Consider the following 25,932-nt stretch of genomic DNA (forward strand, 5'->3'; position numbering starts at 1 on the left):
TGGCAGCCCGAAACCCGGGGGTAGAAAAGTAACCCACGTTTGGGTGTCTTAAAACCGTAGCCCCTTACCCGTGTGAAGGGTATGACTTAACGGAACCCAACAAAAGGCAAACAAAGTCCCTTACCCCCTTGTCCCCGGGGGCTTCAAGTCTTTGGAAACGACTTTCCGCAACTAATCGGATGGGACCCGGGGGTCCACAAACTTTGGTGTTTACGGCCGGCCACGTCTCAAATCAACTCGGCCACTTCGGTGGTGTCGAGTTTCATGAAGACCCTCTTGGGATAGGGAAGCGACCGGTGGGTTTGGAGGAGGAGGAGGAGGAGAAGTTGGAAGAAGAAAAAGGTGGTAAAATAGAATAGCCTGTTCTGCAGTGTTCATACAGTCAGAATTCTACCGAAAATCCATCCCATCTAACAATAAGTTGATTTGATATCGATGTAGGACAGGTGTTTTAGGTTAGTTTTAAATTTTAAACGAATTTTCGTGATTTGGAGCGGAACCATCAGGTGGACAACACTTTGGAGCCATCTTGGCAATAATCCGAAAACCTCTTGTTTTTTGATTTAGCAGAATGGGGCCAAAGATTCTCCCTGTACCAGTGCTGTCAGCAAGTGATTATCAACTCAACAGAAGGCAACATTACTCAACAGCATCAGATAATCTTGCTCAATATTAGCCAATGGTGTCCGACCATTGGTATTTGAATATTTTCAGTAGCATAATGTGGCGACAGAATGGCGAAAAAATACAACTCATTCGTCAAACGCATTATACCAAGATGGAAATCGGAGACCACTTTCAATCCGTCATCCAAAATCGTAACCAACGCTTCCAACTAATTTCAACTGATGAGCTTCCTCCCCCCACTCTCCATTTCCAAAAACAGAAACAGGAAGTAGACAATTTACTTGGAAGTTTTCTTGCTACATAAAAAAAATCACCGATTGCTCTGTCTTACATACAGTCTAATACTAACATACGTGATACGGTCATTTAGCGATCCCACGCACAGAATACCAGCTATGGCTTGTATAAAGCTATCCAATTTGATGTTCACTAGCGGTGTTTCTATCACTTGTACTGGCAGCCCCAGCAGGTTCAAAAGCACCATCACTTGCGTTGTCTTCAACGTTACTGGGGCAGACATTTTGTTGAGCTTTCCGGTAGAGGAAATTTGTCGATTGTTTGGTGAGAACTGCGAAAATTTGGAGAACGGAGTCCATGGAAGCGTGTGGTGATGACTGATGAGGAATTTGCAGTACCAATTGCTGGGGATTCAACTGGAGAAATTATGAAAAACGTATTGTAATTTGTAACCAAGAGTAGATTTTAGTGTGTTTTATGTTTTACGAATGTTATACGTGTTACGAATGTTATAAAATGGAGATAAAGATATGAGCTAGCATTTTTAATTTTTTACCCAAGTACCTACCTGACGCATTGATTATTTAGGGAAGGTCTTTTGTTTTAGGTCCTCTGTTTGCATGGACATTTTAATTATGTAGGTATGAACAATCGTACAACCTACTTCGTAAGATTGAAAGATATCTATAGCTCTATTTTATCTATGTTTTAAGAAATAGATATCATCAGTAATTGTTGTTTCAATCAAAATAAGAACCTATTGTATTTCCTGGTCTGTCCAAATAGATGTCTCCAATTTTTTCGAACTTTTAGAACAACAAGTCACACATGGCCTTGCTGCTTAGCGTGTAAATAAATAAATAGAACAACAAGCAGAGGTGTTCCGTTTATTTGATTTTATAGTATGATGAAAGCAATCTTACGTGGTCAAATGCTTGAATTACTTTGAGAACTCTTAATGAAGATGAAATTCCATGTATCGACCTCTCAACCCGGATTGAACCCACACCTTTCTGCTTACCAGGCAAGTGCGCCTTGACCATTATAATATTTGCCATCTTTTTCTCATTGCAAATTGGAATTTCGACGTTCAATTTGGGCCAAACTTTCATCAGAGCTTGGATTTATCAGTCTACTTCTAAAATAAACATTGACAAATAATTAGGTACCCAGGTATGTACCGAGTTTTGTTTATTTTGAAAAAATTAACCCACATAGAAACAGGTGCTATTCTTAGGTGCAGGATTGTAATTGGATAGGTATGTATCAAGTTATCAACCTAATTAGCAATAGTAGTTTACAAATAGGTACAGTAGGTACACCTCCCTATCAGGCAGCCAGAAAGCGAAGTCTATCTACTCTACTTACTTTGGCTAAAGTCTGGAGAAAACATGATAGGTACCTACCTAGGTAAAATAGAATAAAGATAGATAGTTACCTAGGACCTACCTGCGTGTTTCCAAGGATGCCAAAGTCCTCCCTCATTAGGTGGGTAGGTATTACCTATGATTTTCAAGCTTCAAACAAAACAGGCACCACTTGGGTACCTAATGAAAATGAAGCTTGAAAAGGGCTTTTCTTTCTGTCGCAGTCTACGTAGCTCTCGCAAGTCTCGCGATATGGTTACCTATATTGAGGTGTAATTAGTGCACTCTCTATGTCTATACCTATAGATATCTACAGATGTGTCGACAAAACGAACAATAATATTGACGGGAACAAAATCTGAGCTAATCAGTCCCGCCAAACAAACGAAGCCCCACCAAACCCAAATGAAACGATCAGAACAGACATTGAAAACTGCCTGGGTCCCGTGACGCAGAAAATCTGTCACATCTGTGCAATGGTCTCCACAAGCTCAGAATGAACATTCCAACATGTTTGTTCCTACTTTTGATAGTCAGTCAGCTATGCCACTCAGTAAGTATCGACCTAACCAAAGCAGTGCTGGTGTTCCGTCCTATTTTTTGGTGTTTGGTGTCAGATTAATAATAATTAATCCAGTGAACTATGTTATTCATATTCAGTAAGTTCGCGTACGTTAGGAACCTCAAATTCCAATGTAGAAGAGTAGGTAATTCCAATGTAGTAATCTAGACCTATTGGTATAATTTTATTAACTTTTTTTTCCTGATAAGTAGCTAGTTAGGTGACTCCAAAACTTACGTTACCTGTTACCTATCTACGTTAGGAAAGATAATGATGCCTAATAACCAATACTAGTTGCAGTGCCTTGTAATGTACTTAGATATAATGGTTAGCCATCATCGGCGTTGCTTAACCTGATCGACTTAAATTTCAGATTCCCACTCAACAAAACAGACGAGTTCGAAGAGCTCTACGGAATGGGCATACTACGACACAAACCACACGAGTCTATTGCAGCAATTGTTTCATAGCAATAAAAGCGGCAGTGAAACACCCATCCTGCAATATTTTGGAAATGGACATGCTACGACACAAACCACACAAGTCCAATGTAGCACTTGTTTCACGAACAACAAACTCATCCTGTAATACTTTATCCTGTAATACTTTGGACACCACCGCGTTCAGAGAGCCCAGCATCCTCCTGACATAACACCTCTATTGCGACTACACCTCCTGAGTTTCTGACAGAGAACCTTGAGTTCGAAATCGTCATCGGTTAAATTTAATTCATACGAGACCAGAGATAAGCAGGGGGGTCAGTCCGTGATTGGGTCCCGAGAGATCACCAGTGTTTTTTTCTAGTCATACTTTGGACACCACCGCGTTCAGAGAGCCCAGCATCCTCCTGACATAACACCTCTATTGCGACTACACCTCCTGAGTTTCTGACAGAACAAAAATACGGATGGCATTGTTGCTGAATGTCTGATACCCGGACAGGGTCAACAAAATGATAAACGGGGAGAAGAGAAAAGTAGCTGCAAAATCTGTCAACATTTCCTGACAAAGATACGTATGGCATTATTGCTGAATGTCTGATACCCGGACAGGGTCAACAAAATGATAAACGGGGAGAAGAGAAAAGTAGCTGCAAAATCTGTCAACATTTCCTCCATGTCTTCGCGATTGTCAACATGTTTGACCCAACTGAGAAGAGACTTCAGCTTTGTCTGTGTGGGTAATCGCTCCGTTGTGAACTGATACTTGCAAAGGTCACACTTGTCCACGCCACATTCCTGCAACCATCTCTCGATACACTCTATATGGACGTAGGCGATGGAACCTTTGCATTGGCAGATACTGAGCAGGTTCTGCTGGTCTGCGCCGTAACAGATACGACAGATGGTCATGTCTTCGTCATCACTGCTGTCTGGTTTATCCAGTTGTATCATCAACTTGTCGAAGATCTTGGTTCCCATGGAGTTGAAAGATGTTACGCTAAGGTCGTCGTTCGTTCTCATCTCTGCTCTCTGACTCTCCAAGTTTGAGACAGGTTTCTCTCCACTTTGCCTGTCAATATCATCTACTCTGTCATCACTAGCGGTGTTTCTATCACTTGTACTGGCAGCCCCGGCAGGTTCAAAAGCACCATCACTTGCGTTCTCTTCAACGTTACTGGGGCAGACATTTTGTTGAGCTTTCCGGTAGAGGAAATTTGTCGATTGTTTGGTGAGAACTGCGAAAATTTGGAGAACGGAGTCCATGGAAGCGTGTGGTGATGACTGATGAGGAATTTGCAGTACCAATTGCTGGGGATTCAACTGGAGAAATTATGAAAAACGTATTGTAATTTGTAACCAAGAGTAGATTTTAGTGTGTTTTATGTTTTACGAATGTTATACGTGTTACGAATGTTATAAAATGGAGATAAAGATATGAGCTAGCATTTTTAATTTTTTACACAAGTACCTACCTGACGCATTCATTATTTAGGGAAGGTCTTTTGTTTTAGGTCCTCTGTTTGCATGGACATTTTAATTATGTAGGTCTGAACAACCGTACAACCTACTTCAAAATAAACATTGACAAATAATTATGTACCGAGTTTTGTTTATTTTGAAAAAATTAACCCACATACTTACCTAGATAGAAACAGCTGTGCTATTCTTAGGTGCAGGATTGCAATTGGATAGGTATGTATCAAGTTATCAACCTAATTAGCAATAGTAGTTTACAAATAGGTACAGTAGGTACACCTCCCTATCAGGCAGATTGAACGGTGTCAACAAACATGGTTCTATCCTATGCAGCCTCCCTCTGTATACTTTCAATCTACGTAGCTCTCGCGATATGGTTACCTATATTGAGGTGTAATTAGTGCACTCTCTATGTCTATACCTATAGATATCTACAGATGTGTCGACAAAACGAACAATAATATTGACGGGAACAAAACCTCAGCTAATTAGCCCCGCCAAACAAACGAAGCCCCACCAAACCCAAATGAAACGATCAGAACAGACATTGAAAACTGCCTGGGTCCCGTGACGCAGAAAATCTGTCACATCTGTGCAATGGTCTCCACAAGCTCAGAATGAACATTCCAACATGTTTTTTGTTCCTACTTTTGATAGTCAGTCAGCTATGCCACTCAGTAAGTATCGACCTAACCAAAGCAGTGCTTGTGTTCCGTCCTATTTTTTGGTGTTTGGTGTCAGATTAATAATAATTAATCCAGTGAACTATGTTATTCAGTAAGTTCGCGTACGTAGATGTGATTCAGTAAGTTCGCGTACGTATTAGGAACCTCAAATTCCAATGTAGAAGAGTAGGTAATTCCAATGTAGTAATCTAGACTTATTGGTATAATTTTATTAACTTTTTTTTCCTGATAAGTAGCTAGTTAGGTGACTCCAAAACTTACGTTACCTGTTACCTATCTACGTGCGTACGTAGGAACCTCAAATTCCAATGTAGAAGAGTAGGTAATTCCAATGTATAGTAATCTAGACCTATTGGTATAATTTTATTAACTTTTTTTCCTGATAAGTAGGTAGTTAGGTGACTCCAAAACTTACGTTACCTACCTGTTACCTATCTAGGAAAGATAATGATGCCCAATTACCAATACTAGTTGCAGTACCTACCTTGTAATGTACTTAGATAGCGGTCAAACTTTCTTGACTTGGCGGGGCGGAGCGCTACCGCGCTCCTTAATAATGGTTAGCCATCATCGGCGTTGCTTAACCTGATCGACTTAAATTTCAGATTCCCACTCAACAAAACAGACGAGTTCGAAGAGCTGACGATGATGATGATGAAGAAGAAGAGGATGATCCACCAGCTCAGGTAACTGTCATATTGATCGAACAAAGTAAGTTCTCAGTTTTGACTCAACGATATTTTCCCCGAAAAAAGAAAGCCCCAATCAACAACGATATTTCCCCCGGAAAAATTGTACCTTGGAACCACTTTCGCAAGAAGAAGAAGAGGATGATCCACCAGCTCAGGTAACTGTCATATTGATCGAACAAAGTAAGTTCTCAGTTTTAACTCAACGATATTTTCCCCGAAAAAAGAAAGCCCCAATCAACAACGATATTTCCCCCGGAAAAATTGTACCTTGGAACCACTTTCGCATTACTTCAAGGTGCATTCTTTTACATCCATGCCTATCCAAGAACGGAAAAGTTCGGTTAGAAATTTTCCGCCCTGGCCAGGACTCGAACCCAGCACCTGCGGGTTGAGAGTCAGTGCTCTTGACCACTCAGCCACAGAGGTGGGCAATCCCAAACCTACACCTAGGTTCTTCAAACCTTCTGACGTTTGTTTCAGCCACCAAGAAATTCTAGACAGGCTAGTCCTTCTGGACCTTCCGGACTGTTGGAGCTACCTGGCGGAAATGACGATGACGATGATGACGAAGAGGTAAGACGGTTGAAACTGAATTCCTGGGTTCGATCCCCAGTGCTGGAGAGAGAACTCCGGGAATTTTTCGAAATATCCGGAGATTTTTCTTCGGCTCACTGAAGCAGCATCTCCAATTATTCTCCTTCTATTTCTTCGCCTTTTCCCGTGTACAGACGGGGTTGGCGTTTTTCGTCAGCCTCTCAATTGACCCTAATTAGGGTGATTGTTTTGGGCTGACATTTGGTTTTGACTACAAATTTCACGAGTTTGACAAATTTCGAAGGACATGATCAAATGTCTACTTAAGAATTGGTTCATTACCATTAATTCTCATAATAAATTATGTATTTTCCTATTAATTCATGCGATGTCGAAAGGAATAGAATATCACTGAATAACGCCTATAATAAACCACGCGTAGTCCAATATTGCTGATGCTGATTGTTTTTCAGGAGGATGAAACCACCAGAAGGCCCCCGACCACACCCAGAGCCCCGCGTGCTTCACCAGTAAGTCAAAATAAAAAGTGAGGCTTGGCAAATACTAAGAATTTAACTCAATCGTCAACTGGGTATTAGGTTTACCTTGATTAAGTATTGATAATTCAAATGGGTATTAGGTTTACCTTGATTAAGTATTGATAATTCAAATGGGTATTAGGTTTACCTTGATTAAGTATTGATAATTCAAATGGGTATTAGGTTTACCTTGATTAAGTATTGATAATTCAAATGGGTATTAGGTTTACCTTGATTAAGTATTGATAATTCAAATGGGTATTAGGTTTACCTTGATTAAGTATTGATAATTCAAATGGGTATTAGGTTTACCTTGATTAAGTATTGATAATTCAAATGGGTATTAGGTTTACCTTGATTAAGTATTGATAATTCAAATGGGTATTAGGTTTACCTTGATTAAGTATTGATAATTCAAATGGGTATTAGGTTTACCTTGATTAAGTATTGATAATTCAAATGGGTATTAGGTTTACCTTGATTAAGTATTGATAATTCAAATGGGTATTAGGTTTACCTTGATTAAGTATTGATAATTCAAATGGGTATTAGGTTTACCTTGATTAAGTATTGATAATTCAAATGGGTATTAGGTTTACCTTGATTAAGTATTGATAATTCAAATGGGTATTAGGTTTACCTTGATTAAGTATTGATAATTCAAATGGGTATTAGGTTTACCTTGATTAAGTATTGATAATTCAAATGGGTATTAGGTTTACCTTGATTAAGTATTGATAATTCAAATGGGTATTAGGTTTACCTTGATTAAGTATTGATAATTCAAATGGGTATTAGGTTTACCTTGATTAAGTATTGATAATTCAAATGGGTATTAGGTTTACCTTGATTAAGTATTGATAATTCAAATGGGTATTAGGTTTACCTTGATTAAGTATTGATAATTCAAATGGGTATTAGGTTTACCTTGATTAAGTATTGATAATTCAAATGGGTATTAGGTTTACCTTGATTAAGTATTGATAATTCAAATGGGTATTAGGTTTACCTTGATTAAGTATTGATAATTCAAATGGGTATTAGGTTTACCTTGATTAAGTATTGATAATTCAAATGGGTATTATCTCAATATGCCAATTTTCTTTGGTAAGGTAGTAAGGTATCATTTAGTAAATTTGCCTGAAGATATGGCATCTCCAACACCGTTTATTAGAATTTACAAGAATAAGATAATACCTTAGGTAGGTATACACTATACAATTACATTGATACAGAAGGCACATGGGTAATTGGTAACTGATTGACAGCGAAAAAAAAACTTCAAAATTTCTATTTGTGAAGGTCCTTGTTGCCTATCACCATGATTTGATTTGCTCGATTGTAATTAAAATCCCACATAGTTGACTTCATGGGGCGGAGCGCTACTGTATTTCTTAATCAGGAGCTCAATCCTGAAAGGACTTCTCACTTCTTTTGCACAAAAAAAAAAGTTTTTTCTGAACTTTTGTGAGAAGTGCGAAGTTTGGAGTGATAATGAGAACCCCCTTCAGTGACGGAATTGAGAACGAACCCTGCCGACAGTCATAGTCAGTTTACTTCATCTGCGGCTCTGATTCTTCACTTATTTGATTTATATTTTTTCCTCCTCAGGGGGCGCGCATTGTGTTTCAACCCCTGGGCCAGGTAGCTATCAACGCCTTCAGCAAAGGTCTGACTTCGGCCCTGACAGTCATAGTCAGTTGTCAGTTTACTTCATGTGCGGCTCTGATTCTTCACTTATTTGATTTATATTTTTCCTCCTCAGGGGGCGCGCATTGTGTTTCAACCCCTGGGCCAGGTAGCTATCAACGCCTTCAGCAAAGGTCTGACTTCGGCCCTGTTCCCCATCCTGAAAAACGAACAACCCACAGGCATTCAGTATGGAAGTGTGCCCATCCCGATGCCAAATCTGGGTGCACCCAATGAAGATGGCAGCCCGTCCACGTCTCAAATCAACTCGGCCACTTCGGTGGTGTCGAGTTTCATGAAGACCCTCTTGGGATAGGGAAGCGACCGGTGGGTTTGGAGGAGGAGGAGGAGGAAGAGGAGGAGGAGAAGTTGGAAGAAGAAAAAGGTGGTAAAATAGAATAGCCTGTTCATACAGTCAGAATTCTACCGAAAATCCATCCCATCTAACAATAAGTTGATTTGATATCGATGTAGGACAGGTGTTTTAGGTTACATTGTACACCGCGTGAGGAACTGATATTTATTGATTTTTGTGATTAAGGAATATTATTTAACATAGGCATAATACAAAACAAGAAATTGGGAAAAAGGGAGACGTTAATATTGGTGGATGTGCCAGAACCCAGAAGTAGGCACACCTAGTTCCCAAATAGGTTTGTATTTACCTAGGTAATATTATTCTTAGAATAGTGTGGGAATACTTGGGTGCTGACGCCATGGGGGAAAGTGCACATCCACCACCAAGAGTAGTGGAGATGTCAAGTGCACTTCTTACTTAGGTACAATATCTCGTACATTTTCAAGGGTCATTTGGATAGAAAAATTTGGATAGAAATGTACCTACATCTACATAGGTAGATAGATGAACTCTGTTAGTCGCCCACAGATTGTAGCTAGGTATTACTAGAAACTAGAACACCGCAATAGAATTGAGATTTCAGTTCATTTTCAAGGGTCATTTGGATAGATAGATTTATAGATAGAAAAATTTGGATAGAAATGTACCTACATCTACATAGATAGATGAACTCTGTTAGTCGCCCACAGATTGTAGCTAGGTATTACTAGAAACTAGAACACCGCAATAGAATTGAGATTTCAGTTTGTGATCCGTTTATCATGCAAATCTCAGTTGAACATACCACTCCTAAGTTCTCTCTCTCTCTGTCACAACCTTGCACAAAATAGCACTTGTAATTGGTGGAAGTGACAAATGTACCAATTATTTATTCAGGATATTTATTCAGGACAAGAGGAAAGAGATAGTGTGTAATAATTTAATAATAATGAGCATTGAGATTTGAGAGTTCATATTTTTTATTTTAGTGGATGTGCTCAAAGTACCAGATTCGATGATGCACTCTTTGTCCTAGCAATCGCAAAAAATTACATTTACGTAGGTAGTAGGTAAACTTTATTACATCCTTTACTTCAGGAAGGAAAGTACCTACTTAATGTACCTATTCGGTCAAAATTTTTGATGGTCAGTTTTACTCTACGTATTCTATTTCGTTTCTTGGTCGGAACCATCAGGTGGACAACACTTTGGAGCCACCTTGGCAATAATCCGAAAACCTCTTGCTTTTTGATTTAGCAGAATGGGGGCCAAAGATTTTCCGTGTACCAGTGCTGTCAGCAAGTGATTATCAACTCAACAGAAGGCAACATTACTCAACAGCATCAGATAATCTTGCTCAATATTAGCCACTGGTGTCCGACCATTGGTATTTTAATATTTTCAGTAGCATAATGTGGCGACTGATTTCGATGTCGACGAGATGGAGAAGTATGAGAGAATCCAGTTCGGTGATATCAGCTGGATAGTTCCTAACAAGTTGCTAGCGTTCTCCGGACCTAACACGACAGAACAGAACACGTGTTACCATCCTCCAGAGTTCTATCTGGACTATTTCCTACACTAATTATCTGGTTGGTAGTAGTAGTAGTAATAATAATAATAATAATTAATTATTAGTCCTATCATTTTAGACGTTTTTGAATGAAAATGCGCCTTCCATTCATAGGTAACCAGGAGATAGGTATTCTTTTAACTTCTTAATAGGTACCTAGGTATCTAGGTGTCAAGGTACTTACCTACCACAAACCCCAAATTACCAGGTAGCTACTAGTGGATTTAAGTAAGTAGTTCTGTTGTTCTGTTGGGTAATAAGTAGAAAATACCAGAAAGCGAAGTCTATCTACTTACTTTGGCTAAAGTCTGGAGAAAACATGATAGGTAGGTACCTAGGTAAAATAGATAGATAGTTACCTAGGATCTACCTACCTGCGTGTTTCCAAGGATGTCAAAGTTCTCCCTCACTAGGTGGGTAGGTAGTACCTATGATTTTCAAGCTTCAAACAAAACAGGCACCACTTGGGTACCTAATGAAAATGAAGCTTGAAAAGGGCTTTTCTTTCTGTCGCACAATATTTGACACACCCTGTACCTAGCATCTAGCTAGTAGCAACAGACGATCGTGTGAACGGCGCCTTTTCACCACAGAAAAAAATCAAATGACAACAGAGAAGTTTGGAGATTTTAAAAACAAAACTCCGCGGCGGGAATTTTGAAAATTAACAATTAATTTTTTTCTGTGTTTGTGGAATTTGCTAGTTTTTTTATTTTATGAATTACCTTATGTAAATTGATGAATGGGAATTACCAGTTGACCATTGCTATTACATCACTGACTCCATAGAAGTGTTTTCCATCTATGTTCCAAACCTCATGACATGTTATCAAAGAAGAACAAGGATTTGAAAACCATAAAGGAAGGAGTGGTCGGAAAATATGTCAAGAAAGATACACCACCTGAAATGCCCAGTAAGTACCTACCTACAGCTGACTAAATGAGGATACTTGAGTTATAATTGAACTCATAAGGTCCTTATCCTATACTCGTCCTGGATTAACTTGCACAGTTCCTCTAGGAAAAAACTAGACATGAAACAAAGAGGTTTGGTTCAATTGAAAGTTATAGCGCTGTTCTTTTGTTCTCTACCAAAGTTCAGTCCCTATAAAAAAAAAGTCTTTTTGCCCTGCTTGTGAATTAAAACTCCTAAATACCGAACTAATGACAAGAGCTATAGATTATTTCATTAAGCTGTTTATTTATTTATTTTTCTTCTTTTCCCCCCCTCAGTTATCAATGTGTGGGGCACAGAACCAGTCAAGAAAAATCAAAGAAAAGCATCCAGCCAAGAACCTGTGTCCACTGTAAGTTGTACTTCTTTTCTTTTTTTTAAAGAGTTTTGATATTATTACCAAAATTAGTCAGCTCCCATGGCGTAGTGGTCACTGCGCTTGCTATGACATATAAATGCACATAGCAATGACATAAATGCACATAGTGACCAGTGCCAGCATGGTATGTAAACATTGGATTTTAGGATTATTGAGACATTGGGAAAATCCCACAATGCTGCAGTGAGTACCAAAGTTGTGACATAATAACACAAAGAAACTGCATTTACATATTATTACCAAAATCAAAAAGAAAATTAAGGACAGGATAGGAGAAAACCACCCATTTGAAGAACAAACATTATCCATTCAGGATGAAATCTGCCCAAGGTAACAGTTAATGAATTTTCTTATAATATTCTATTTCATGCTAATTTCGGATCGATCTACAAGTTGGAGAGATAACAAACACGATTTCATAGTCGTTTGTGTAGGGGCATTTACCGAAGGGCACACTATTTGTGTAGGGGCATTTACCGAGTTGCCCGCCCGACATTTTGTTGCTAAATCTGGACTTTTGGTGCTTTGAAGTTTTTTGTGTTTTTTGTGATTCTGATCATATTCCAGAAAGTGTTATACCCTTCTACGAGTAACGCTTATACGCCTAATACGCCTTTTACAAGTATTGAACAAAACTATAGTTTTTTTGGTAACAAACTTCTGGACAAATTTGCCGATTTTCTTTGGCCAAGTTTCAAGTTAGAATCCTGAGAGTTACTGCCCCGGATTTCCTGACGCAAGAGGCCCTTTTGGAATAACTTTCTCAAGATTGGTGCATGTGTGCTTCAACACAACTTGAATGAACTTTGGGATAACGGTCGTGACTGAAGGATAGACTATTCCCAGTTTTCCACAGTAATGTTCGATTAGGTAAGTTATAGGTACTCCAACTAGGTAACCTCCATAATTATTTTTCTAGGACTTGGAAATCATACCTAGCGATGCTTGGGTACGAGTACGAGTAAAGTTGGTACCTGCTCCTTTCTTTTCTGAGCGTAAAATGCCTTAAATTATGGTATACAAAAAAGACAAGGGTTAAAATGGCTTGGGTACGTGTACGAGTAAAGTTGGTACCTGCTCCTTTCTTTTCTGAGCGTAAAATGCCTTAAATTATGGTATACAAAAAAGACAAGGGTTAAAATGATTACCAACATCAAAGAGAAAATTAAGGACAGGATAGGAGAAAACCACCCATTCGAAGAACAAACATTATCCATTCAGGATGAAATCTGCCCAAGGTAACAGTTAATGAATTTTCTTATAATATTCTATTTCATGCTAATTTCGTGTACCTACAAATGATGTTTTGTGTACAGTACAGAGGATATACCTTCCGAATTCCCAAATGTTTCTATGCGGTTCACTTTTTGTTGATTGCATTTCACGCGGTTCCTCCATTCCTCATTAGTCCCCATTGAATAGCACATCCGTTACGGCAATGTGTCAATCTAGTGAAAGAGATAGCGACGCTTGGGTACGAATACGAGTAAAGTTGGTACCTGCTCCTTTCTTTTCTGAGCCTAAAATGCCTTAAATTATGGTATACAAAAAAGACAAGGGTTAAAATGGTCTCGGTTTGAGAAATTTTAGCACCGTAAACACCCATTGTGTACCTACAAATGATGTTTTGTCTACAGTACAGAGGATATACCTTCCGAATTCCCAAATGTTTCTATGCGGTTCACTTTTTGTTAATTGCATTTCACGCGGTTCCTCCATTCCTCATTAGTCCCCATTGAATAGCACATCCGTTACGTCAATGTGTCAATCTAGTGAAAGAGAGAAGTTGGAAGAAGAAAAAGGTGGTAAAATAGAATAGCCTGTTCTGCAGTGTTCATACAGTCAGAATTCTACCGAAAATCCATCCCATCTAACAATAAGTTGATTTGATATCGATGTAGGACAGGTGTTTTAGGTTAGTTTTAAATTTTAAACGAATTTTCGTGATTTGGAGCGGAATCATCAGGTGGACAACACTTTGGAGCCACCTTGGCAAAAATCCGAAAACCTCTTGTTTTTTGATTTAGCAGAATGGGGGCCAAAGATTCTCCCTGTACCAGTGCTGTCAGCAAGTGATTATCAACTCAACGGAAGGCAACATTACTCAACAGCATCAGACAATCTTGCTCAATATTAGCCACTGGTGTCCGACCATTGGTATTTTAATATTTTCAGTAGCATAATGTGGCGACAGAATGGCGAAAAAAAGGAATCATCAGGTGGACAACACTTTGGAGCCACCTTGGCAACAATCCGAAAACCTCTTGTTTTAAAGATTTAGCAGAATGGGGGCCAAAGATTCTCCCTGTACCAGTGCTGTCAGCGAGTGATTATCAACTCAACAGAAGGCAACATTACTCAACAGCATCAGATAATCTTGCTCAATATTAGCCAATGGTGTCCGACCATTGGTATTTGAATATTTTCAGTAGCATAATGTGGCGACAGAATGGCGAAAAAATACAACTCATTCGTCAAACGCATTATACCAAGATGGAAATCGGAGACCACTTTCAATCCGTCATCCAAAATCGTAACCAACGCTTCCAACTAATTTCATTCGTCAAAACGCATTATACCAAGATGGAAATCGGAGACCACTTTCAATCCGTCATCCAAAATCGTAACCAACGCTTCCAACTAATTTCAACTGATGAGCTTCCTCCCCCCACTCTCCATTTCCAAAAACAGAAACAGGAAGTAGATAATTTACTTGGAAGTTTTCTTGCTAAATAAAAAAAATCACCGATTGCTCTGTCTTACATACACTCTAATACTAACATACGTGATACGGTCATTTAGCGATCCCACGCACAGAATACCAGCTATGGCTTGTATAAAGCTATCCAATTTGATGTATTTCCTACAGAACGGTGTTCAACTTGTAGTCAGACTCAACCAGAAGAACTATGATGAACGTAAGTTTACTGAGGCGGGTCTGGATCATGTAGACTTTTACTTTCCTGATGGCACCGCACCACCTAATGATATTCTGTGTGAATTCATCAAGGTCTGTGAGAAATACAAAGGACCAATAGCAGTACATTGTAAGGCCGGGCTAGGCAGGACGGGATGTCTGATTGGTGCTTACATGATTAAACACTACAAGATGTCTGCCATGGAAACCATTGCCTGGATGAGGATCTGTCGTCCTGGCTGTGTGATAGGAGTACAACAAGATTGGCTCAAAGATGTCCAACATGTCCTGCAGAACGTGGGAGATAAATACCGGTCTATTCGACAGCGAACTACAAATATTCAGAGGCATCCGTATGGCATTTATAGTAAGAAATGGAAGGCGAAGCAAGCATTGGATACAAGATCTCCTGGCATGGGTGCACTCACACCTAACAAGGAGAACAGTCCTGTAAGAGGAAGAGGAGTGCACACAGCGCCTGCGATACCAAAGAGAGAACAAAATAATTTTGTACTTGCTAATATCAAGAAACCATTGACCACTCTATGTCGAAGAAAACCCAACAATGTGATGAACGCTAGAGCTGAGACCCAGGCAGATAATCTTCTCCTGGTGAAAACTAACAAGGCGCGGAAGTACCCTGAAAACGCACCTACCAAAATATGATAGACAAATTAATAAAAAGATGACTTTTACGAAAGTCAGAAGTTTTTTTTTTATTTATGGTAAAAAAAAACTGTTTCTACCTTTTTATTTTTATTGGTGAGTTTTCTAAGTTAATTTTAGTTGGTAGGTAGTTAACATGTGTCGGTAGACTTCTACCAGTTTAGCTAATCACTTCCAGTCTTCCAGATCAATATTACCATCCTGTTAGCAACCTCCGTGCCCGAGTGGGTAACACACTAGGCTTGCACGCCGGAGATCCCTGGTTCGATTCCCGGCGGGGTCGAAGGCTCTATGCTTGGAGCCTCGTGAGGACTAGTGACGGCATTACCAGTGTAAAAAAGATTCTTGAAATATGGAAATTGATTGCAGCAGATTGCAAAGGAAACACTTAGTAATGCTGTGGTATCGACAAAAGTTGTGAAAAGGATATGCGTTAACGCAAACAAATTCCTTTGATTATTCTCAACCTGTTTTCAGATCCCGTCCATATCTTGCCACCCGTCCCAGCAGCTACACGAGGCGAGTGATGAGCTAAGGTAACCAAAGGCTCATTACACCTGTCTGACAGAGTCGGACTGACAGGAATAACATGGGATCGAGGGGACATTTTAAAAATTATCAATTCCAGGGATTAAAATTTAGGGACTCATTGAAAAAGGCAGGGCCTAGGTACTCATCTGTCCCTTAGTACTTGGCAACATGTCCATATCCAGGAATATGGGAGAGGGAAACAAAAGTCCAAACAGTTCTGTAGGTACCAAGGGGGGGAAGGGGGGTTACTTCAAATTTTAGCCCCCGTAAATGAGTAGAATGAAAGCCCCTATTTACAGCCTTGCTTGACTAGCTCCTAACCAATAATATTGCTTGTTTCAGATGTCTGCTCTGAGTCCCAGTTACATATCCCTTCATGATATTCCTGATAATATGCCTTACCACTTCACTCCCTATCCACCTCAAGTAAGTTGCTCAATTTCCTTTAGGGATGACTTTTACTAAAGTCAGAAGTTTTTTTTTTATTATTTATGGTAAAAAAAACTGTTTCTACCTTTTTATTTTTATTGGTGAGTTTTCTAAGTTAATTTTAGTTGGTAGGTAGTTACCATGTGTCGGTAGACTTCTACCAGTTTAGCTAATCACTTCCAGATCAATATTACCATCCTGTTAGCAACCTCCGTGGCCGAGTGGGTAACACACTAGGCTTGCACGCCGGAGATCCCTGGTTCGATTCTCGGCGGGGTCGAAGGCTCTATGCTTGGAGCCTCGTGAGGACAATCGAGTAGAGACTAGTGGCGGCATTACCAGTGTAAAAAAGATTCTTGAAATATGGAAATTGATTGCAGCAGATTGCAAAGGAAACACTTAGTAATGCTGTGGTATCCACAAAAGTTGTGAAAGGATATGCGTTAACACAAATAAATTCCTTTGATTATTCTCAACCTGTTTTCAGATCCCGTCCATATCTTGCCACCCGTCCCAGCAGCTACACGAGGCGAGAATCGAGTAGAGACTAGGCACACAAATAAATTCCTTTGATTATTCTCAACCTGTTTTCAGATCCCGTCCATATCTTGCCACCCGTCCCAGCAGCTACACGAGGCGAGTGATGAGCTTCCTCTCCCACCCGGCTGGTCTATAGACTTCACCCTAAGGGGACGCAAGTACTACATTGACCACAATACCAAGACCACCCACTGGTCCCACCCTTTGGAGAAGGAGGGGTTGCCCACGGGGTGGGAACGAATAGAGAACCCCGAGTACGGGGTGTACTTTGTCAAGTGAGTAGCTGGTAAAAACAAACTACTATCACGTCACGTTACGTGAGCTCACGTGACGTGAGAACACCAAGACCACCATCTGGTAGAATGGACCTTCAAAAGGTACCTAAAAATATCCCCCCAAAAAGTGAGACTTCTTTGCCTCAAATAAATAATTAAAGATTTTGATTGTCATTATGATTTCAGTCACATCACGCGGCAAGCTCAATAAATACTAAGACCACCATCTGGTAGAATGGACCTTAAAAGGTACCTAAAAATATCCCCAAAAAAAGTGAGACTTCTTTGCCTCAAATAAATAATTAAAGATTTTGATTGTCATTATGATTTCAGTCACATCACGCGGCAAGCTCAATATGAACACCCGTGCGCCCCGCATTATATTTATCAACCTGAAGTGAGAATAGCCCTGGCACCCCCACCCCCACCTAGGCACACCCAGTATCAACCCCATAGCGTCATAGTTCCTGCTAATCCATACTTGAATCAAGGTAAGAAACTGGCAGTTCTTCAAAGGGTTCTCCCTGCTTTTAAAGACCAAGCACAAGTCCTCACGATGATTGACTGCGGTTCAGGACGGGCCAATTCACCATGGCTAGACCCAATCACACCGGTGTATGGCTGATACAAAAGGGTGTCTTTCCTTTATTCTACCATCACCATTCGGCGAAAACTCCTCTTCTTCGTTTTCTTCGCCTTTCCCCGTGTACAAATGGGGTCGGCATTTTTCATCAGCCTCTCAATCAGCCCTAACTAGGGTGATTGTTTTGGGCTAACATTTGGTTTTGGCTACAAATTTTACGAGTGGATGCTCTTCGCACTCAACCTTTGCTATATCTTTAGCAAGGGGAATTGAATCGTCACGAGGTTCTGGAAATATTTTACTCGCAAGAACACTGAGCTGAACACGAAACACGAACTTTCTTCAACAAAAATCCGCAAAAACATGTGGGTATTGAGTAGGTATCATGAGCAGATCGTCACGAGGTTCTGGAAATATTTTACTCTCAAGAACACTGAGCTGAACACGAAACACGAACTTTCTTCAACAAAAATCCGCAAAAACATGTGGGTATTGAGTAGGTATCATGAGCAATTCATTTATGATTATTGTCTTGAATAAATTATTGTTTTTGACGTTAAAAATTAATGAGCAATGATATTATCTATCAGTTTATCTTAACACTTATACATCTATGTACTATGTACGTAGTTGTGAAAGTTAATGAGATTCAAGTGCATATGTGTATTGTGTACGTATGACAATAGTGGTAATAGGAAATTTGCAGCAATAAAACACAATTAATCATGTGTAGGTAGGTACCTATTATTTCGGTACAAATTGAATTCAATTGAATCTTTTATATCAGTTTATCTTAACTTATACATCTATGTACTATGTAGTCTATGTACGTAGTTGTGAAAGTTAATGAGATTCAAGTGCATATGTGTATCGTGTACGTATGGCAATAGTGGTACTAGGAAATTTGCAGCAATAAAACACAATTAATCATGTGTAGGTAGGTACCTATTATTTCCGTACAAATTGAATTCAATTGAATCTTTTTCTGGTGTGAACATCACACGACTTTCCTTATCCTATTGAATGGTGCTTATTTGGGTGTTCTGTTGTAACAGTGGCCGAGTAGTCAAGAGCACCTACTCTCAACTCGGAGGTGCTGGGTTCGAATCCCGGCCAGGGCGGAAATTTTCTAACCAGATTTATCCCTTCTTGGATAGGCAAGGATGTTAAAGAATGTGTCTTGAAGTAATGTGGGAGCGGTACCGAGGTGCAGTCTTTCTTTTTGGATCGCGGGTTTGATTCCCGCCCTGGGCAAAGTTTATCCTGAACGGATAAGGTTCGTTCTCGGAACGACTGGCTTTCTCCTATCCTGTCCTCGTTTTCTGTTCAAATCCCGGCCAGGGCGGAAATTTTTTAACCAGATTTAGGCAAGAATGTGTCTTGAAGTAATGTGGGAGCGGTACCGAGGTGCAGTCTTTCTTTTTGGATCGCGGGTATGATTCCCGCCCTGGGCAAAGTTTATCCTGAACGGATAAGGTTCGTTCTCGGAACGACTGGCTTTCTCCTATCCTGTCCTCGTTTTCTCTTCCATTAGGGGACGATAAGATCACAGTTTTTAAACCTCTTGCTCGAATTTCTGACGAAATGATTTCGTGACGATATTTTATTAAGTACATTGTTGTATTGTTAAATTTTGCACAGTTTTTAAACCTCTTGCTCGAATTTCTGACGAAATGATTTCGTGACGATATTTATTAAGTACATTGTTGTGTTGGTTAAATTTTAGAATATAAGTTACCGGAGAAGTACCTATTTTTGAAATTCCAACATTCCTCTAAGTGTGAATAGAAATGAAAAATGATTTTTTTTTAACCTAGCTACTACCTACATAAGTATGTCTGGTATAAATAATGATTTATAAATAGGTGAAAAAATTTGCCAAATAAGGATATTCAGAGGCTACTTACAAGTTATTTTCACTCCTCGCTCAAGAAAAACGTCTTATTGTTTGTATGTGTTTTGCTGCACGAGAATTGTGCCAAAAAAGAGTCTTTTTTTTACCTAGCTACCTACGTATGTCTGGTTTAACGTTTAAATAATGATTTATAAATAGGTGAAAAAATCTGCCAAATAAGGATATTCAAAGGCTACTTCCAAGTTATTTTCACTCCTCGCTCAAGAAAAACGTCTTATTGTTTGTATGTGTTTTGCTGCACGAGAATTGTGCCAAAAAAGGGTCTTTTGTTGAAATGGGCTGCTGTCTAAATCTCAGTATGAAATCCAAGATACATAGATAAGTCGGTGCCCCTGCAGCTGAACTTAATTTATTTTTAATTCATATATATTTATCATTATTTTTTGTATTTATTTATCTTGTATTGTCCTGTGATAATGAGCTTTCTTTGTAAAGAGAAAATCAATGTAGTGCTCCTTGATTAGTTTACGTATCATTTAACCCTGTGTGAAGTTGTGAACTATCTTGATTTTCTCTTGTTAAAACTCTGTGCCTTAAATATGTATGTATAGATTTCTATCGGGCGGGGCCACAATCGAGTTTAAACTCGGTTTAAACTACCTCTCGGATTAACCAATGGGGGAGTTGCAATTGGGAAAATATTATTGATAAATGGTCGATTCCTACGTAAAAAGTCGTGAAAAATCCAAACCTGAGGTCAAAACTCCGAAAAAATAATTTTGAAAAGGTCGAAAATTCAATTTTTAATTGCCGTTCTAATGAAAAAGTTCAACGAATTGTGACGTCAGATTTCACGTCAAAATGCGCAGGAACGCTTGCGCACAAACAAACGAAGCGGGAGTCATGAATTATGACGTCATCGCCTGGATCTGGAGATTGGTTGTTCAAGTCCAAGGCAAGTCATAAAATTTATCTAGGTGTAATAGGTAATTGAGGAACGATATTTGGGGCATGCAGTATGCTTAACACAACTAAAAATTCCTGAAGTTTTTAAATATGCTTAACACAAAAAAAAAAAAAAAAATCCTGCAATACAATGACCAACTTTTTTTTCCAGTTATAATAGATGAGGGAAGTTAAACACCAATTAAATAGTAGCTAAGATAAAATATGGTTTATTCAGCTAAGTAAAATAAACTAAGCCTTGAAAAAAAAAAAAGATTTTTCAATGGGTAAAAAATGTGTAGCTTAATGATTGCTAAATTGTTTCTTTTTCAGGTTTGCCAGTTTAACAGTTGGTGATTTGGGAGAGCAAGGCCCAATAGGTGGCAGTATTCCACGGATAGCACATCCAGTGTTTGGAGGACAACTGATGCCTGCTGTCAGTCACACGTATATCAATCAGTTTGCTGGCTCAGACTACAAGGTAACCAAAGGCTCATTACACCTGTCTGACAGAGTCGCACTAACAGGAATAACATGGAATTGCGGGGACATTTTAAAAATTATCAATTCCAGGGATTAAAATTTAGGGACTCATTGAAAAAGGTAGGGCCTAGGTACTCATCTGTCCCTTATTACTTGGCAACATGTCCATATCCAGGATTTTATGGGAGAGGGAAGCAAAAGTCCAAACAGTTATGTACCGAGGGGTTGGTTACTTCAAATTTTAGCCCCCGTAAATGAGTAGAATGAAAGCCCCTATTTACAGCCTTGCTTGACTAGCTCCTAACCAATAATATTGCTTGTTTCAGATGTCTGCTCTGAGTCCCAGTTACATATCACTCCATGATATTCCTGATAATATGCCTTACCACTTCACTCCCTATCCACCTCAAGTAAGTTGCTCAATTCCCTTTAGGGATGACTTTTGTAAAAAAATGTAAATGCAATTTCTTTGTGTTATTATGTCACAACTTTGGTGCTCACTGCAGCATTGTAGGATTTTGATTTTCTTTTGTTAAAACTCTGTGCCTTAAATATTTATGTATAGATTTCCAATGGGCGGGGCCACAATCGAGTTTAAACTCGGTTTAAACTACCTCTCGGATTGACCAATTGGGGAGTTGCAATTGGGAAAATATTACTGATAACAGGTCGATTCCTACGTAAAAAGTTGTGAAAAATCCAATCCTGAGGTCAAAACTCCGAAAAAGTAACTTTAAAAGGTCTGAAATTCAATTTTTAATTGCCGTTCTAATTAAAAAGTTCAAAGAGTTGTGACGTCACTCGTCAGACTTAACGTCAAAATGCGCAGAAACGCTTACGCACAAACAAACGAAGCGGGAGTCATGAATTATGACGTAATCGCCTACGGGAGCGTATGCCGTGACGTCAAAGTTCACGATTTACCGGTATTTTTGAAATCGAGATATCTAGGTATCTAGAAGCCGTAGAAGAAAAAGAAAAATTCCGTTGGTCCTCATTTTTCCTGCTCTATGACTTTGAAACATCACCCAGTAAGCGCGACTGATATTGATTGGTTGATTTCAAAATTTTCAGCCAATCAGATTGGTTAATCCGACAGTTAAATTTAAACCGAGTTTAAATTCAGATTGTGGCTCCGGCCATAATTCGTCTAATGCCCGGGAACACACTTTGAGTTCAAAGTTAGTCCATTTGTAATAAACAATCTGATTGGCTACCTAATCTTAATTTAAAGTCTAAAATCAACCAATCAAATTGCTTATGTCTAATCGTTTCAAGTTTGAATCAACACACTTTGAGTTCACTAAACAATCTGATTGGCCACCTAATCTTAATTTAAAGTCTAAAATCAACCAATCAAATCGCTTATGTCTAATCGTTTCAAGTTTGAATCAACACACTTTGAGTTCAAAGTTAGTCCATTTAAACAATCTGATTGGTCCCTAATCTTAATTTAAAGTCTAAACTGTCTAAAATCAACCAATCAAATTGCTTATGTCTAATCGGTTCAAGTTTGAATCAAATTGTGGCCCCCGACCATTAATAAATCTAATGAAAACGATTTGGGCAATGTTGTACAAAATTGGCCCCCGACCATTAATTAAGGGGCGCGGTAGCGCTCCGCCCCGCCAAGTCAAGAAAGTTTGATAAATCTTATGAAAACGATTTGGGCAATGTTGTACAAAACGTAATAAATATATGCTATATTATGCTATCCTTATTGTAACTCCATGTGTTTTTAAGTGTTGTACAATTGCCTTATTTGTTTGACATGTTCTTCCTTTTATTGTGCTCTGTCAATTATTATTATTATTTATCATTATTATGTATTCTTATATAAATAATCAACCAATCAAATTGCTTATGTCTAATCGGTTCAAGTTTGAATCAAATTGTGGCCCCCGACCATTAATAAATCTAATGAAAACGATTTGGGCAATGTTGTACAAAACGTAATAAATATATATGCTATATTATGCTCTCCTTATTGTAACTCCATGTGTTTTTAAGTGTTGTACGCCTTATTTGTTTGACATGTTCTTCCTTTTATTGTGCTCTGTCAATTATTATTATTATTTATCATTATTATGTATTCTTATATAAATATTTGATTTAAATTATATGTAGAGTATATTTATATCTCTATAATTTTATGGAAATTAAAAGTGGACTACTTAATTTACTATTTATATTTTACGTAATTTATATGTCAAACAGTGTTTAAATGCTGAAAAGCCCTCTCAAAATAAATAATGCCAAAAAAAGCTGAAAATTGATAAAACCTAACTACCTAATTCTAGTTGAAAATACAACATTTGAGTAAACCATTTTATGGGGGATTTCAAAAATAAATAAAAAAAAGGTATATTTTTTATTTGTAATATTAGAAATAAAATAGTTATTTATTCTCATTAGGATAAAATTGTAAGTTCATATAATCAACAATAAAATGAAATAAAATATGAAGGTTTTTTCTACAAAATAAATGGGAAATAAGGGGCACACAAACACACAGGGAGGGGGGAGTTTGAGGGATATAATTGAAGGAAAAAAAATGTCCAGAAAAGCCGTTTTACTCAAAAAGGGTTTAATGAGAGTTACGCCCTTTTTGCTAGCAGATTCATAAGCAATCCAATATACGACGCGACGTCAAGATGTAAATTGTGCGCTTAGAATTTGAACAATCCACGTGTGAATATTGGGCAATATTAGTCGTATTTTCCTTTCGCAATGATCAGGTGAGGAATGGCACAATGCCAGGCAATGTTTCATTTCCCTATTAAATGTCCAGAAAAGCCGTTTTACTCAAAAAGGGTTTAATGAGAGTTACGCCCTTTTTGCTAGCAGATCCATAAGCAATCCAATATACGACGCGACGTCAAGATGTAAATTGTGCGCTTAGAATTTGAACAATCCACGCGGGAATATTGGGCAATATTAGTCGTATTTTCCTTTCGCAATGATCAGGTGAGGAATGGCACAATGCCAGGCAATGTTTCATTTCCCTATTTACCATTCGGCGAAAACTCCTCTTCTGCGTTTTCTTCGCCTTTCCCCGTGTACAAACGGGGTCGGCATTTTTCATCAGCCTCAATCAGCCCTAACTAGGGTGATTGCTTTGGGCTAACATTTGGTTTTGGCTACAAATTTTACGAGTGGATGCTCTTCGCACTCAACCTTTGCTATATCTTTAGCAAGGGGAATTCAGGCTGGTATACTCCCTGTTTAAAGACTCCCAGCCAGACTAAGCTGGTCTACTCCCTGTTCAACGTCCCCCAGCCAGACTACCATTCGGCGAAACCTAAAGCCTCTATAACAACAACAGCTAACATCCTCTCTATTCCATTCTATCCACAGAGATCCCCATGTGGCTGAGCGTGTACTCCCGCGCCTCCCAGGACTAATTCAGGCTGGTATACTCCCTGTTTAAAGACTCTCAGTCAGACTAAGCTGGTCTACTCCCTGTTCAACGTCCCCCAGCCAGACTACCATTCGGCGAAACCTAAAGCCTCTAAAACAACAACAGCTAACATCCTCTCTATTCCATTCTATCCACAGAGATCCCCATGTGGCTGAGCGTGTACTCCCGCGCCTCCCAGGACTTGGACCACAAGCTACGCTGGGAGCTGTTTCGACTTCCCGAACTGGACTGCTTCAACGGGATGCTCACCAGGTTGTACAAACAGGAACTGGAGGACATTGTCATGCGACATGAAGCGTACAGGTCAGCCCCTTTTTTTATTATTATTATTACTATTTTTATTTATCGTAGAGGTGGAAAATCTTCCTTTCTTTGTTAAGATAATCTCGAGGTGAATGAGATTAAGTTGAATTTGTACCAACTAAAAACCACCTCACATTTGGGAATCAGCCTGGCTCTGGGTGAGCTTTGCTACAGTACTGATTCCCTCCTGTCTTTTCCTCTCTCTGTTCCTGCTTCTTTTCTTGCTTGTTTCTATTTCTTCAGGTTTCTTGTTTATCATTATTCTTCTTTCACTTTAGGTATCCTATTCATCTTCAAGTTCTTGTGAATCAATATTTCTCTTCTTTGTCCAGGTCCGCCCTGCTGTGTGAGATGGATAGGAGACTGTCCCAGTCCCAGCAAGACGCTAGACAGGTACGACTACCCTTGCCCCCCGCGACACAGGAAACCACCTAAAAGCCAGCTTACTTTGGGAGGTAACGCACCTACATTGTAAGCACTAGGTCACAGTTTCATTCCCACCCGGAGAGGAGTTTATCCTGAACGGATCAGGTTCGTTCGCAGGAAATTGCTGTGTGAGATGGATAGAAGACTGTCCCAGTCCCAGCAAGACGCTAGACAGGTAAGGCTACCCTTGCCCCCCGCGACACAGGAAACGACCTAAAAGCCAGCTTATTTTGGGAGGTAACGCACCCACCTTGTAAGCACTAGGTCACAGTTTCATTCCCACCCGGAGCGGAGTTTATCCTGAACGGATCAGGTTCGTTCGCAGGAAACAACTTAGCTAGGCGAATTAGCTTGGAGGCGAATTAGCCTGTCTTGTAAGCATTAGGGTACAGGTACGATTACCCTTGCCCCCCCCCCCCGCGGCACAGAAAAACACCTCACAACCCGCCTCAATTGGGGGGC

The 25,932-nt window shown here is 39.3% G+C and overlaps 2 protein-coding genes and 1 long non-coding RNA gene across 3 annotated transcripts; all 3 read left to right on the forward strand.

The window, feature by feature from the left end:
* The first annotated feature begins 2,655 nt into the window (after positions 1-2,655).
* LOC113471133 (nucleolin-like) lies at positions 2,656-7,175 on the forward strand. The gene is made up of 4 exons (XM_026830045.1): positions 2,656-2,784; positions 6,004-6,084; positions 6,571-6,663; positions 7,098-7,175. Exons 1-4 carry the CDS (start codon positions 2,728-2,730, stop codon positions 7,173-7,175), a joined length of 309 nt encoding a protein of 102 aa, XP_026685846.1. The 5' UTR covers positions 2,656-2,727.
* Positions 7,176-11,426: 4,251 nt separating this feature from the next.
* LOC103518172 lies at positions 11,427-25,550 on the forward strand. The gene is made up of 9 exons (XM_026830046.1): positions 11,427-11,676; positions 11,996-12,069; positions 14,966-15,661; positions 16,157-16,198; positions 16,553-16,636; positions 17,234-17,454; positions 17,788-17,945; positions 24,879-25,044; positions 25,377-25,550. The coding sequence occupies exons 1-9, from the start codon at positions 11,586-11,588 to the stop codon at positions 25,477-25,479; spliced, it is 1,635 nt and encodes a 544-aa protein (XP_026685847.1). The 5' UTR covers positions 11,427-11,585; the 3' UTR covers positions 25,480-25,550.
* LOC113471131 lies at positions 21,175-21,729 on the forward strand. Its single transcript, XR_003393947.1, has 2 exons — positions 21,175-21,318; positions 21,647-21,729. It is a non-coding gene; the product is annotated as an uncharacterized LOC113471131 (long non-coding RNA).
* Positions 25,551-25,932: the final 382 nt, after the last annotated feature.

The sequence above is a fragment of the Diaphorina citri genome, unplaced genomic scaffold (assembly GCF_000475195.1).
Source record: "Diaphorina citri unplaced genomic scaffold, Diaci psyllid genome assembly version 1.1 scaffold2100, whole genome shotgun sequence".
In the NCBI taxonomy this organism is placed as follows: domain Eukaryota; kingdom Metazoa; phylum Arthropoda; class Insecta; order Hemiptera; family Psyllidae; genus Diaphorina; species Diaphorina citri.

What these genes read in the sequence shown, in the direction of transcription:
- LOC113471133 (XM_026830045.1), top strand. Translation starts at nt 2,728, where the DNA reads ATGAACATTCCAACATGTTTGTTCCTACTTTTGATAGTCAGTCAGCTA. An exon ending in TCAGTCAGCTATGCCACTCA is followed by an intron (nt 2,785 to 6,003) that starts GTAAGTATCGAC and finishes CTTAAATTTCAG; the next exon opens with ATTCCCACTCAACAAAACAG. An exon ending in ATGACGATGATGACGAAGAG is followed by an intron (nt 6,664 to 7,097) that starts GTAAGACGGTTG and finishes ATTGTTTTTCAG; the next exon opens with GAGGATGAAACCACCAGAAG.
- LOC103518172 (XM_026830046.1), top strand. Translation starts at nt 11,586, where the DNA reads ATGTTATCAAAGAAGAACAAGGATTTGAAAACCATAAAGGAAGGAGTG. An exon ending in CGCGGAAGTACCCTGAAAAC is followed by an intron (nt 15,662 to 16,156) that starts GCACCTACCAAA and finishes ACCTGTTTTCAG; the next exon opens with ATCCCGTCCATATCTTGCCA. An exon ending in TAATCCATACTTGAATCAAG is followed by an intron (nt 17,946 to 24,878) that starts GTAAGAAACTGG and finishes TTCTATCCACAG; the next exon opens with AGATCCCCATGTGGCTGAGC.